General features: G+C 40.5%; 1 protein-coding gene across 1 annotated transcript in view; it reads right to left on the reverse strand.

The window, feature by feature from the left end:
* Positions 1-7,267, reverse strand: part of abca2 (ATP-binding cassette, sub-family A (ABC1), member 2) — a 186,005-nt gene extending 178,738 nt beyond the window's left edge. Inside the window, exon 1 of the mRNA XM_034118098.1 lies at positions 6,915-7,267. Within this exon, the coding sequence (XP_033973989.1) occupies positions 6,915-6,980 (66 nt within the window). The 5' untranslated portion in view covers positions 6,981-7,267. The remainder of the gene's footprint in view (positions 1-6,914) is intronic.
* Positions 7,268-15,970: the final 8,703 nt, after the last annotated feature.

Here is a 15,970-nt window from a genome sequence, read left to right on the forward strand (position 1 = left end):
TTCTGATGGAGAGAGGTTTTGGTCCTGATGGAGAGAGGTTTTGGTCCTGATGGAGAGAGGTCCTGATGGAGAGAGGTTTTGGTCCTGATGGAGAGAGGTTCTGGTCCTGATGGAGAGAGGTTCTGGTCCTGAGGGAGAGAGGTTTTGGTCCTGATGGAGAGAGGTTCTGGTCCTGATGGAGAGAGGTTTTGGTCCTGATGGAGAAAGGTTCTGGTCCTGATGGAGAGAGGTTCTGGTCCTGATGGAGAGAGGTTCTGGTCCTGATGGAGAGAGGTTTTGGTCCTGATGGAGAGAGGTTTTGTTCCTGATGGAGAGAGGTTCTGGTCCTGATGGAGAGAGGTTTTGGTCCTGATGGAGAGAGGTTTTGGTCCTGATGGAGCGCAGCCTCCTGCCAGAGGGGAGGGGGGTGAACAGTTTGTGTCCAGGGTGGGAGGGGTCGGCCACTATCTTTCCTGCCCGCCTCAGGGTCCTGGAGGCATGCAGGTCGTGGAGGGATGGCAGATTGCAGCCTATCACCTTCTCTGCAGAGCGGATGACACGCTGCAGCCTGCCCTTATCCTTGGCTGTGGCTGCAGCGTACCAGATGGTGATGGAGGAGGTGAGGATGGACTCCATGATGGAGGTGTAGAAGTTCACCATCATCGTCTTTGGCAGGTTGAATTTCTTCAGCTGCCTCAGGAAGAACATCCTCTGCTGGGCTTTTTTGATGAGGGAGCTGCTGTTCTGCTCCCATTTGAGGTCCTGGGCGATGATGGTGCCCAGGAAGCGGAAAGACTCCACAGCAGTGACTGGGGAGTCACACAGAGTGATGGGGAGTCACACAGAGTGATGGTGAGCCACACAGAGTGATGGGGGCGGGCGGGGCTGCGTTCTTCCTAAAGTCCACAACCATCTCCACTGTCTTGAGAGCGTTGAGCTCCAGGTGGTTTTCCCCACACCAGGTCACCAGATGGTCCATCTCCCACCTGTAGGCAGACTCGTCCCCACCAGAGATGGGTCCGATGAGCGTGGTGTCGTCTGAACTTCAGGAGCTTGACAGACTGGTGACTGGAGGTGCAGCTGTTGGTGTACAGGGAGAAGAGCAGAGGGGAAAGAACACAGCCTTGAGGGGTACCGGTGCTGATGGTCAGAGACGTGTTTCCCCAGCCTCACGTGCTGCTTCCTGTCAGACAGGAAGTCTGTGATCCACCTGCAGCTGGGAGAGCTTGTCCTGCAGCAGAGCTGGGATGATGGTGTTGAAGGCAGAGCTGAAGTCCACAAACAGGATCCTGGCGTAAGTTCCTGCTGTGTCCAGGTGCTGGAGGAGGAAGTGAAGTGATAACTATTAGTAAACCATAATGATGGATGTTATTATCAGCAGCTGCCAATAGATCCCCTAAATCTTGTATGATCTCACACACACACACACACACACACACACACACACACACACACACACACACACACACACACACACACACACACACACACACACACACACACACACACACACACACACACACACACACACACACACACACACACACACACACACACACACACACACACACACACACACACACACACACACGAGCATCCCAAGGGCATTGAGTATTTCATAAGTTTAGAAGGGGGGAACATAGTCTAACAACAGTTAGCTTTTGTTAATTTTACCTTGAGCCAAACTTGTGATACTTGTTTCTGAAATCCCTTTCTCTTAAAGTGAATAAAAAACAAAAAAAAACAATGGAGCTTACCCTAAAACTAACCACTGGATTGCTTGTCTAACATGACCTAGTCCATGTTAGCGAAGTACAACTGGGATTTTGAGGGGGAAGATATGCTTGGTTGATTCTAATTTTTACTTTCTTACTTTTTGAATAAAAATCATGTTTGTATCACTACACTTCTAAGGGACAACATGTGTCAAACATTGCCCGTATTCTTTTGCTATGTTATTTCATGCATGGCTGAGTGTTTATTTACTATACATTTTCAAAAATAATTAATTTTAGCAGTGATTTGGACCAAGCATGTATGATGTAGTAATACAACAAGTATTTTAGTTCACACAGTGTGACATTAGCTAGTCATGTTAGCTTGTAATATATAGAGCAGAGCTAACTAGCAAGTTAGCCGAACGTTAGCGGTTAGCTGTTTATGCTATGCTAGCTGTTGGCTACTTAACATTAACAAACTGGATTCCGCTGTAAGAAAGCTGTGAAACTTTACATTAAACTTGGCGACAACACTGTGACACCCCGCTGCATGTTTATGTGTAATTCTCCCGTGTTGGAGACGAGAGGTGGAGCGGCAGCACTGCAATAAGCTGTAAGCTAACGTTAGCAGCCACCTTGTTAAACCAGGTTTGGGCGCAACATCTTGCAAGAAACAGCATCTCAGGGCTTCTTAACATTTAACAACCTATTAATGATGCAAACTCAGCTAACTAGAAGAAGAAACGTAACCTTAAATAAAAAATAAAACATTCACAAACTAAGGATTATCTAAATACATGTTTAACTCCATTACAGTTGCAGGACTCACCAGATCTCAAGTCTTCTGTTCTTTGTTGACGTCCCGATGCTCATATTTAACGTGTAGATGTAAAACGATCCCGATATTAATCCATTAATCCATAAACTCCTGCAGCTCCGAGCCGGAGCTGGAAAAGCGCCGGTGTGAAAGGAGCAGACAGCTGTAGCTCCGTCCGCAGGAGGAGACCCGCTCTAACTGACGTGAATGTTTCAAATGTGAACAACAGGCGCGGGCAGTTCTCATTGGCAGGTTTCTTCGATGACGTTTATATTAACCAATCAGGAGTGTTGTGGACTCATTCCAAACATGCCTGACTTGTCTGCCGTGTTATGGCTGAATTCCAATTCAAGTGCCGTAGCTCTGGCTGTCGGCCAGAATCCGAAAACCATGCACATTATACTGCATGAAAGACTAAGGCTTATTACTGTATATTGACCAATGGGGAAAAAAACACAGCAACAGAACACATAAATAAAACAAGGATAACTGTGACTTATTGTTGAGTAAATAACAGTGTGTGTTTTAAACCTGGGTCCTCCCTGCAGAGATTTCTCCACTTTCTAAGATTTTTATTTTTTTTAATGATATTGTCAACTGTAGATGTTTACAATATAGTAAGTTAGGAATTTAATGAAAACATATTTATTTACTTTTGTTTCAACATTGGATATTTTGTGTTTGTGGTGGATTCAATCGAATATTGAGAAAATGATTTATGTAAAAATGTTTTACTTTACATTTTTTTTGTTTGACGCTTTTTTTTACAGTTTTATGTTTACCTTAAAATTACAAAGAAATATCTTAAAGTCTTATAATAGTAATACACTTTTATATTACGAGTTACATATTTAATTACAGATAATACTTTTTATTTTACGTACATCTGCATGTATTTTCTGAAAGTGCAAAAATACTGTAAATATTATATAGTAAATTTACTGTAAAAAAAAATGAAATAATCGTTATTTGTTGTTATTGTCAAAATACTTAAAATAATGTTTTGGGTTGTTAATTTATAGTTAATATCTGTCATTTTACAGGATTTTGCAAGTTATTTAAAAAAACATGATAATTACTATAAAGATTTACAGTTATTTCCTGTAAAATTACGATCTTTTTTTACAGTGTGGCTGTCCAGGGGAGAGGTGCTGAAACGGGGGGTTACGTATTGTAACCCTAGTTATATAAGCACAGACGGAGCCCTCTACTGGACTCTATGGGTACTACTCTCTATCATGCTGTGCGTGCTTTCACCTACTGAGTTACGTAAACGTAGCCGGCCAATCGGGGCGAGCCTACCTGAATGCGCATGCAGGCCCACAGTATATAAGGCGGCTACGCCCTCCGCCCACTATCCTACACACTCTTCAGCGAGCGGCTTAGGAAAGACAGGGCCTCCAGGTAAAAACCGCGCCATAAGCGGCTGACTGAAGGCTAACCTGCCTCCAAATCCCTCATGGCAGGACGAAATGGCTGCTGCATACACTTTAATTGTGGAATGAGCCAGCCCCCTGTCCACCAGTATCTGTAAGCAGGTAAGAATAGAGCCCAGCGTGCATGACAGAGGCTCTAGACTCCTTCCTTCACACCATCGCCGGAATCCTGCCCACTTTGGCCACGTTGTCAGACAGCAAAAATCACCACTGCTGATGTATTTAATGTCGTAGAACAAAACGTGATCTGTCTCTTCAATTTGTGTCAAACACTTATCTCGAGCTATTTTCCAAAATCCTATGGAGAAATTGCATTGCTTTTTGTCGAAGGAACCGGACGTGGTAAAAATGCTGACATACTTCCGGGTTTTAGGACGCGTCACTGCGGTTCTCTATACACTATACTGATTTTGGAAAATTGCACAATTTAAATCTATTCTAGTAGACCTCAACAATGGAAATATGATCAGTAGAAATGGCCATGACATGGGACCTTTAAAAATCACCGAACTTTGTCGAAATGCAAAATTGAATCAGTGAAATACACCACAGGCTTTTCAAGATGATGTCATAAGGTAGTTCTTTCTCAAAACAAAAAAGTATTTTGCCATCTGACAATAACAATAAGTAATGTTCTTCCATAAATAGGATGACAGGATATTAATATGTGGTTTCCAGAAATAGCTGGTTATACATGTATTGAGGTTGGTATGGATAGGCTAACTCCATTTGATATTATTTAGTGGGAATGCTGATACAGCATTCCAACTATATGTTATGCTACGGACAAAATTCTTATTATTATTCCGGCCACTTATTTTGGCCCTCTTCTCCTCCCACATTCAACATCGCAGAAACTCCGTTCAAACATCAAAATGTTCAGCTCGGTCGGGAATCGCAGGCTTACTTTTATCATTCATAACTTTCATAATTCCAGAGATACATCCCATAATTCATCACATTTTTAACATTTTAACTTTAACATTGCGCAGCTCGTTAAGGCAGAGTGCGTGATGTCACAGCTAGAGGGTAGGAAATCTTGAAATTTGCCTTCATATATTTTTTTAAAACTGCCATAATTCCCAAACCCTACATTCCTGAGACATAATTCTTCATGACAAACGTAGGAAAACATCTCATAGCTTGAAAAATGACAAATAATTAAGCAAAAAATAATTAAACAAAATGCCTCTTGAGGGCATGAAGTGACAAAAACGTTCAACATGTCTCCATTAAAACCCATTGTAATTTCTGGCTTTAGTTAAACTGCCAAAAAGGCCACATTATTAACCCGAGAAAGTCACACAATAAATTACACTTCAGATACTCAACTTTCCTTCTTGACATGCTTCACCATTTTGAAATTTCCCAGATATCTTGTATCCGTTCTTCCACAAAACGTTTCAATGTAAGAGGTTCATCATCTTCATTCAGAACAATGCAAAACCTTTGATCTTACAGAGCTCGTTTACAGCAGTCAAGTGGTCTAATGTTCATCTCTTCTCTCTCTCTCTCTCGCTCTCTCACGGAATGAGATCGGACGCTAGCTCGAGAGGATAGACGGCTATAGCGATAGAGATCGATTAGGAGAGAGCGCGTATAGTCTCGCTCTCGAGAGAGAGTAGATCTCTAGTCTTCTGATCTCTCTCTCTGACTATGCGACTGTAGCTCTATCGCTCTCTCTCTCTCTCTCTTCTCTCGCTATCTCTTCCATCTCCTCTCTATCTCTCTAGATCTACTCTCTCTCTCTCTCTCTTTCCTCTCTCTCTGCTCTCTCTCTCTCTCTCTCTCTCTCTGTTTTCTCATAACTTACAGTGAAAATGCTTTTCCAAACAAGCCCAAAACTTCACCGTTTTGTAACGATTGTAAGCCATCCAACCGCATCTAACCGTCTTTATGGGGTGTCATCCAAATGCCGTTTCCATGGCGACAGGACCACTACGCCATGAAGCACGATCGTCGCTGTACATCCAATGGACACGGTTTCCGATCGTTCCTCCAAACCTTCGCTTGTATATCACCGGTACAGCCCTCAACAGCCTCTACGTCAATTATGGGGTTTCTTCAAATGCCCGTTGCCATGGTAACACAAGGCTCGCCATGAACAACACGGTTTTCTCATAACTTCAGTGAAATGCTTCCAGACAGCCCAAAAACTTCCCAGTGTTTTGGGTAACGATGCAGCCATCAACGCATTCTAACCGTTATTATGGGTTTCATCAAATGCCGTTGGCATGGCGACAGATCATTCACCATCAAGTTAAGTTCAAAGTTTTGCAGTTCAAATTATTTCTGCTGCTTTTCCAAGCCTTTTTACTTTCTTTTTCTTCTCTCCTTCACACATTCAAGCCCCCAGTGTTCATGTATCCATTTCTAATCTAATTCTTCACTTTCTTCTTACACATTACATTTCAGTATAGCAGTTTAGCGTCAGATTTTCAGCATAAAGCATTCCCACTAGCAATTTCTTCAGGAATTGCATTCTCTAGTTTTGTCCTGTAATCCCATGATTACGACATGAATCAGGCCATTTTGCATCTGGGTATGAATTATACGTTATATTATTATATGTTATTATAAAAACATGATTACATTATGACAACACTCCCTGCAGATATGTGTGTGTTTGCTCACATTGAATCTAATACACACACGCTGAGTTTGCACAGCGCTGCTCACCACACAACAACCTGTTAGACAGTACGGACACACACACAGAGAACACAGGCTGCTTCACACACCGCGAACCTGCGCTCACCCCCCCCGCCACAGCCCCTCACTGCGGGACACTCGGGGACCTCTGTGGAGCCCAGGGCTGGAGCCCAGAGCTGGAGCCTTAGCTCCCGTACCGCTGCGGGGAATCTGGCAGCGGTGCGGGCTTAATCTGCCGTCTGCTTCCCGAACGGACGAACCAGTTCACTCCCTCAGAACATTTCACCATCTGTGAACACATGCAGGTCTTACCGGCCCCCTCCTCTTCAGAGAGATGTTCTTCCACAGCAGGAGATGGAGCTGGTGCAGGAATCCCATGTTCCACCTCTGCTTCAGGCTGTCGTTAAATGGACCAAATCAGCATAACGGTGCCGAAGGGGGCCTATGACTGTTTTAAAGAACCGGGGGATTTCTATCCCGTTCACACGCATCCCGTCCGAACCTGGAATGGTGCTCTCATGTGTGGACCTTGGCTTTTTAAAAATACTAAGCGGTTAGAAGAAATGTTTCATTAGCTAGTGGCGGCCTCTAAAGGTGCTTCGCGTTCCGCCTGTCATCCTCCGGAGCAGGAAACAAGTGGACACAGCCTGACGTGAAGTTACTGCAGTCAGGAAAAGGCCACTTCCGCCCTGGCCTTAAAAAATAAAAGCAGTTTGGTATCAGTGTAATAGCCTTAAAGGAAGCTGTTGTGACAGTGATCATAGCATGCCTTTAAAAGTAACGTGCAGTGGTGGATGTAACGAAGAACATTACTCAAGTAGGCCTACTGTAGTGAAGTATGATTTTGACATACTTGTATTTTACCTTCCAATTTGTGCTTGGTTATAATACTTGTGCTCCACTACATTTTTTAGGCAAAAAAGTACCTTTTTTACACCTACCTACCTACTTTTTACATACAAACACAGATGATGACGCTTTTATGACACAACTAATCTACTTAGTATTTAAAAAATATATATAAAAGTGGTTTAACATTGACAAACTCCAACATTAAAATGACATGACATGTATTGGTTGGTGATAAAAAACTGAATTATATCGTTATGAAATACTAAGAAAAAAGCCTAATTATATGTTTGACAATACATTTGCCGGTTACTGTATATATCTGTACTTCTACTCAAGTAACTTTTTCCATTCAGGACTTTTACTTGTAATGCAGTATTATAAGATCATTATATTTTAACTTCTACTCGAGTAAAGGATGTTAGTACTTCTTCCACCTCTGGTGACCAGTCTAAGCCCCCCGATGCACCTACTAGACCATCAGAAATGTTTGAACAGACTATAGTGTTTGTATTTATTATTTTTAGTGTTTTGACTTTTTCTATATTAATTACAGTGTTTGCTCTGTTGGATACTGAAATCACTCCTTCACACCTCTTTACATAGACAACAGACCAGATTAAATATAGATCACTGCTTTTAATTGCGTTGGCACAGAATGCACTCATTTGCAACACCTTTCAAAAATAATGAAGAGTTCTCTCAATCAAATCCAACCACCATTTTTGCAGTCATTTTTGCTCATTATACACACCGTTGTAATGTTATTTACTTTGCATTCAAAACGATAAAAAACATTTTTATATTGGACTACAATTTGCTGCACTTTGTATACATCTATAACACATTTTCTCCAAAGCATACACTTTTGATTGGGATCTTACACCTATTTTCATTGCTTGATGACCAAGAAAGACTTGCAGGTGGTAAGAGCCATTGGGGAATTATTTCCGTCATGGCCGCACAGCAACAGATGTCCTTCTTGATGAATGCTGTGGATGTCTGGTCATACTGTATCTGTAGTAGAGATGTATGAGAGCACAAAGATTATTTCCCAGGTTTATACCGAGACAATGTTGTGTATTTCTACATCTTTTGCTGTCCTGTAGAAAGAAAGGTGAAAACGTTATTGTTCTGGTTTGGATTATGACTGGAATAAGTTTTGTTTCATTATGTACACTTGGAGGGACTCTATGCAATTATAATGGTCAAAGCTTTAAGTTACTAAAGTAAAACGTCTGTCATTTGATGGATTCTTATTTATAATATAAGATCGCCCAAGGTCCTAACCTAAAAAGTTGAGTGGCCCCACTGGGCTTAACTTGGAAAGTGCCACCAAAAGAGACACAATACATCCATAAAAAAGATGTAGCGCCAAAAAAAGAACCAAAATTATCACACGAGAAAGAACACCAAATGGCTGAACAGAAATGGCTAAAAAAACACCGTTTGTGGTAGTGTGATGTTTTTTAAAGTAATGTATTTTCACTATAGTGCTGAGGGCCTTTAACATGTACACACATGGATCTGTTATAATCTGTTCATGGAGTCATAAAAGGTGAGCAAGGTTGTTAATGATGTCAATATAATTACATTTCCTCTAGCCTAAACAACATAAAAGGATTCTACAGAGCAACTAGAAGTCCAAAATTATGATCATAATGGTGTATATATTAAGCTGTTATTTTTACAAGTATTGAACATTTGCAAATAAGTAAAAAACAAAAAGTATTCTGTGGGTGAGAAACTAGAATGGTAAATGGGCTTTGTTTTATTTAGCGCTTCATCCAATATTCGTGAACCCCTAGGCCGACGGTTGGTTGTTATTGTCAATATTATAGTCACACTCGATTTCGCCGATTTTCTTGTTGCCCCAGCTGGTTGACACCTCTTTTAGCAGAAACAAAGGCTACATTAATGTATTAAATCGATGTTAATCCATGTGTGTGGTTGTGGAATTAACAGACGTGACGTTGTGCGATTGCATTGCCAGGCAACAGCTTGGGTTCATGTTAATTTACAAACTCTTCAACTAGAACCCTAGTTATATTTAAAAACATTTTAGAAGGCCTCATGAAATACTTTAACCTGTTAAGCCCTGAGCCTGTTTTTCAGGTCTCAGGCTCGAAAATGACATTCCCAGAACAAATGACCATATCTTCCCTTCTAAAAGGGTTAAATTAATAATCTTTTTTCTCAAAGTAATGATAAACCTGTGAGTTGGATGTAGAAAAGTCAGAACAATATAGATGTTTTTTATTTTAAAGAAAATACAGATTTTACATAGTAAAAAACTGTAAATTATAGTGTCCGTCCAAAAATTATCTTTTACTTATAGTGAAAGCTACCCTTGGATGATGGTAAGGTAGACTAAAAGCTTTAGGAATCCAAAGTACAACATATAATAAGTACCCTGTATCAAGATTGATGCAAAACAAGGGACATTTGACCTTTTTAGAGAGGTTTAGCCAACAAAACTCCACCTCTGAGGTGATTTGGGTGGAAATGGGTTTTTTTCCATATCTCTGGCCCCCCTTTGTCGATTTTGATAGTTGACACCTCTTTCTGACCGTTAGAGCCAATAGAATCGAAGGGGGATTCCCCCACACACACACGTTGTAAAACAAAAAGGTGGGGGCTTTGCGCATGTAGTTTTGCATGAGAGTGAAGCTATCTCTCGCTCTGACATCTAGAAACGGAAAAGCAGTCTTATTGCTCATGGATTATCAGAAATCATTTCAAAGGGACACAGACACATTGGATTAACCTGTTTCACGCCTTCCCCCCGGTACCGGGCGGATAAACGCGTCATTTGCAGGAAACAACGTCTAAGGAATCTTAATATTGAATAAAACTATGAATGTGTTATATCCATGTAACGGGAAGAAACTCAGCTAACTGATCTTTTTAATTTTTTTTTTCAAAAAAAACCCACAATGCTAGCACTCAGCCTCTGAATTAGCCTCGATCGAAAAAACGGGACCGACAAAGACACATAAACTCACTCAGAACTCCCTTATTACTTATCCTAGATGCACAACCAAACACTATTTTTTGGTGTCCTGGAGACACTGAATCTAACGGTGCCCACCTCAACACTCAGTGATAAACATTCGCGACGCTATCAACGAAAGCGTACATCATCACATGTGGAGCCAAGAAGCTAAACATATAAATATGGCTTACCTTGGTCAAAAGTGGTCTTCAATGGCATTAAAACGATAAAAAAACGATGCTGCAGTTAATCCATAGGTTCATCCTATGTGTCTGTGCCTTCTTTGAAATTATTTCTGATAATCCATAAGCAATACAACTGCGTTTTAGTTTCCAAACTCCAGAAGGAGACATTCCTCCAGTTTAGTTTCGCTTTCCACACGCGAAGCGGCAACATTTTTTCTTTACAATGTGTGTCTATGTAGGTATCCTCCTTCGATTCTATTGGCTCTAACGGTCACAAGGGTATGTCAACCAACCAGATCGAGCAAGGGGGGCCAGAGATAGGTCAAATCCACCCAAATGACCCCAGATGGCCCAGTTTTTGGCTAAATCTCTCTAAAAAGGTCAAATTTCACTTGTTTTGCATCAATCTTGATACAGGGTACTTATTATATGTTGTACTTTGGATTCCTAAAGCTTTTAGTCTACTAACCCATCATCCAAGGGTAGTTTTCACTATCTGTAAAAAATAATTTTTGGACGGACACTATAATTTACAGTTTTTTACTATGTAAAATCTGAATTTTCTTTAAAATAAAAAACATTTATATTGATTCTGACACTTCTACATCCAACTCACAGGTTTATCATTACTTTGAGAAAAGATTATTAATTTAACCCTTTTAGAAGGGAAGATATGGTCATTTGTTCTGGGAATGTCATTTTCGAGCCTGAGACCTGAAAAACAGGCTCAGAGTGGAACAGGTTAACCTATGGATTAACTTCAGCAGCGTTTTTATCGTTTTAATGCCATTGAAGACCACTTTGGAGCAGACTACAGAGACAAGGTAACCATGTTAGCATTTTTAGCTACCTAGCGCCACATGTTTTGATGTCTGTTTTTGTTGTTAACGTCGCAATTTCGTATAATTGAGTGACAATGAGGGTACCCTTCGATTCTGTGTCACGTCACGATGTCATGGATGTGGAGAAAAGATAAATAATAAGGTTTTGTGAGTGATTTTCGGTGCAGTAATCTGTTAGCATTTTTCGCTCGTTGCTAATTCACAGGCTCAGCGTTAGCATTGTGGGGTATTTTTTGAAAAAAATAAAAAATGATCAGTTAGATGAGTTTCTTCCCGTTACATGGATGTAAAACATTCATAGTTTATTAAATGAACATGCACTCAGACACTGTTTCCTGCAAGATGTTGCGGCAGTGCCCCGGTACCGGGGTCTCTCGGGCTTAACAGGTTAATGTAAATTAAAATTAAAATGTGAAGGAATGTGTGTATAACAAAATACATCCGTCATAAACAATACCCGAAACAGACGTTGGCAAGATCCTCAGCTCGGTGATTGGATGTTTTAGCCGCAATGCACGTTGGGATATGGTGTTTATGCAACACATTCTCACTCCCAACTCGGCCTATGTTGACGTTATGTCAGGGTCCCTGTCGTCACTTTCCAACGCAAAGGGGGGCCCTTTAGCGTCGAGTTTCAACTATCAGGGAGTCCTATTGACTTGCATAGAGCTCCCTGAACGTTGGTAATAGACGAGTTGGGATCGCGGAGAAATGCTCTCCTCAGATCCATTCTCACAGCGTTTATCAAACTTTTTCTAACTCAATATCAAGCCACACTTATTGTGTTTACTTCTTTATTTTAATTGAATAATGTCTGACTTTTGTTGCCGTCAGTTGTTAGGGGGAGTAGGGGCTCAGAAAACTGAAATCTGTATTGTTTCATCGTTTTTTCCTTCTAATTTTGTATTATTTTCTAAACTACACACTGTTATTTACTCAACAATAAGACACAATTATCCTTGTGTTTATTTATTTGTTTGATTGTATAATGTCTGACTTTTGGAGTCCGTCAGGAGCGAGGGTCGGAGCAGCTCATAGTAGTTGCTTTAGAGAATTTTACACCCGGAAGTAAGTATTCTCTCCGCTTTGCTTGACAAACCCCGTGATTAGTCCTCAAGCTCTGTGATTGGATGTTTGAATGGCAGTGCGCCGAGGGTTACGCCGAGCGTCAAACAGCACTTTGAAATGGGATGGAACCACGGAAGACTATCCAAAACTGGATTTGAATGGGTCCACCCCGTCCCCCCCTCCCCCAGAACTACACATGCTGGCTATTGTGTGTTTCGCAACATGTTCTATGGCACGTCTCTACTGGGAATTGTAGTTTTAACCTGTTACGCACCATCCGCCCGGTATCAGGTGGATAAACGCGTCATTTGCAGGAAACAACGTCTAAGGAATCTTAATATTTAATAAACTATGAATGTTTTATATCCATGTAACAGGAAGAAACTCAGCTAACTGATCTTTTTAATTTTTTTTCCCAAAAAAAACCCACAATGCTAACACTCAGCCTCTGAATTAGCCAAGAGCGAAAAATGTAACCTAAAACGGCACTTAAACTCACAATAACTCCCTTATTACTTATCCTAGATGCACAGCCAACCACTCGTTTTTGGTGTCCTGGAGACACTGAATCTAGGGGTGCCCACCTCAACACTCAGTGATAAACATTTGCGACACTATAAACGAAAGCGTACATCATAACATGTGGAGCTAGGTAGCTAGAAACGCTAACATGGCTTACCTTGGTCAAAACTGGTCTTCAATGGCATTAAAACGATAAAAAAACGATGCTGCAGTTAATCCATAGGTTCATCCAATGTATCTGTGCCCTCTTTGAAATTATTTCTGATAATCCATAAGCAATAAAACTGCTTTTTCGTTTCCAAATGCCAGAACTAGAGATCGCTTCACTCTGCTGCACATTTACATGCGCGCAGCCCCCACCTTTTCTCTTCACAACGTGTGTGTTTGGGGGCCTCCCCCTTCGATTCTATTGGCTCTAACGGTCAGAAAGAGGTGTCAACCATCCAAATCGACCAAGGGGGGCCAGAGATATGGAAAAAAAACCATTTTCACCCAGATCACCTCAGAGGTGGGGTGGTTTTGGCTAAACCTCTCTAAAAAGGTCAAAAGTCAATTGTTTTGCATCAATCTTGATACAGGGTACTTATTATATGTTGTACTTTGGATTCCTAAAGCTTTTAGTCTACTAACCCATCATCCAAGGGTAGTTTTCACTATCTGTAAAAAATAATTTTTTGGACGGACACTATAATTTACAGTTTTTTACTATGTAAAATCTGAATTTTCTTTAAAATAAAAAACATTTATATTGATTCTGACACTTCTACATCCAACTCACAGATGTAACCTTGCTTTGATAAAATTAATTATTCATATAACCCTCTTAGAAGTTAAGTTGTAGTCATTTGTTTTGGGCATGTCATTTTCGAGCCTGAAACATGAAAAACAGGCTTGGTGACAGGTTAAAAGACGTTTTCATATTTCCCATAATTAGAAGTTGCCAGTATTAAACTGTGTACATCCCTGGAGGTTTAGGGGATAGGAAACACTCAAATTTAAAACATATAGTTAATAAATGGTGAAAATTGCTTGTGTCCATAATGGGCAGCATTAATATATACCCACATGACAGCTAAGGTCAGAAGAGCTTTATTTAACAGCTGGTCTTATGTCTGTGACCCCTCCTGTTGTTAATTGATAAGCCTGAAACATGCACTTGTCAAGGTTCAGAGGCAAATTTTGCAAATATGGCAGTAGCCATCGATCATCTTAAGATAAGATATACTTTATTGATCACAAGTTGGAAATGTTTTCGTTACAGCAGCATGTGTAACAGTTGTAAATATGCAGTGGTGTTTATTTGTAAATCATTTAGTATAATCACACAAATTCTGTGTTTTATATTTAATAATTCTGTGTTCTTTGAATGTTCAATACCTGACAAGGTCGGAGATGAAAAACTTGGGTCGCAGGTTCCTCAACAGTGATATTACAAGACATCTATCAATATGTATGTATACCTCCACCATTAAACTGTCGTATTCTGCACATTTCTTATACTATCTACATACATCTTATAAGAGTATCATACATATGTATAATATCAGTTAAAATATTGCATTGCGGCTAAAACATCCAATCACCGAGCTGAGGATCTTGCCTACGTCTGTTTCCGGTATTGTTTATGACGGATGTATTTTGTTATACACACATTCCTTCACATTTTAATTTTAATTTACATTAAAGTATTTCGTGAGGCCTTCTAAAATGTTTTTAAATATAACTAGGGTTGTAGTTGAAGAGTTTGTAAATGAACATGAACTCAAACTGTTGCCTGGCAACGCAATCGCACAACGTCACGTCCGTTAATTCCACAACCACACACATGGATTAACATCGATTTAATACATTAATGTAGCCTTTGTTTCTGCTAAAAGAGGTGTCGACCAGCTGGGGCAACAAAAAAATCGGCGAAATCGAGTGTGACTATTAAAAAATAAATAATTATTATATTAATATTGACAATAACAACCGACCGTCGGGGTAGCATTTGCTTGGCATTTCCGGGTATTTCTCCACTGGTTGGGCCATGTTAACAATATTGTGTAATTGTCACGTTTGAAGGGACGAAATCGTGACATCTTCACGTCTCCCAGCATGGTAAATCGTCACATGTTCACGTCTTGCCGTGATACCGGGTTGCCCCTAGGGATGTAACGATACACTCAACTCACGATTCGATACGATTCACGATTTTAAATTCACGATAAGATTTTCTCACGATTTTTATTTTAACAGAATGAGCTGCGGATAAATTATGACAAAAAAATATATTTCTGTAAAAATCCCTTCAAATATATAAAAATAAAGTGCAGCTTGAAATGTATGCTGATCGATCAAGAGACTAGATCTATGGATACATCTCTCAACACTCTCAAGTGACAATTTAAAGGGGACCTATCATGCAAAATGCACTTTTGTACGTCTTTTATACATGAATATGTGTCCCGGTGTTCCAGGGAACTCACCAAGTGTCAGAAAACACAACCCTCTCTATTTTCCTCCATACCCAAATCTCTAAAAAAAGGGGCTGCAACGGATCTGATAAAAACTGATCCAGATTTGAACACTGTCCTGACGTCAGGACGGTGGCGCTACGGCTATTGGGCCAACTCCACCAATCAGGAGGAGACAGCCACGGCCATTGCCGTTCGAAAGCGCTGGAGACTCTAGTACATATGCCAGGCCTGTAGGTGGTGCTGTTCTCACAGAATCAGCCCTTGCAAAATCATGCTATATTTGAATAATATAGTGTAGGACCATACCTATATAAGGCATATTTATACTTTTTTTTAGCCATGCCTCATTTCGCTCAATTTGCACTGTTTTAGCTCTGTTTTTGCAAGGGCAGATTCAGTGAGAACAGCACCATCTACAGGCCTGGCATATGTACTACAGCGTCTCCAG

Source organism: Trematomus bernacchii, unplaced genomic scaffold (assembly GCF_902827165.1).
Source record: "Trematomus bernacchii unplaced genomic scaffold, fTreBer1.1, whole genome shotgun sequence".
Classification (NCBI taxonomy): Eukaryota; Metazoa; Chordata; class Actinopteri; order Perciformes; family Nototheniidae; genus Trematomus; species Trematomus bernacchii.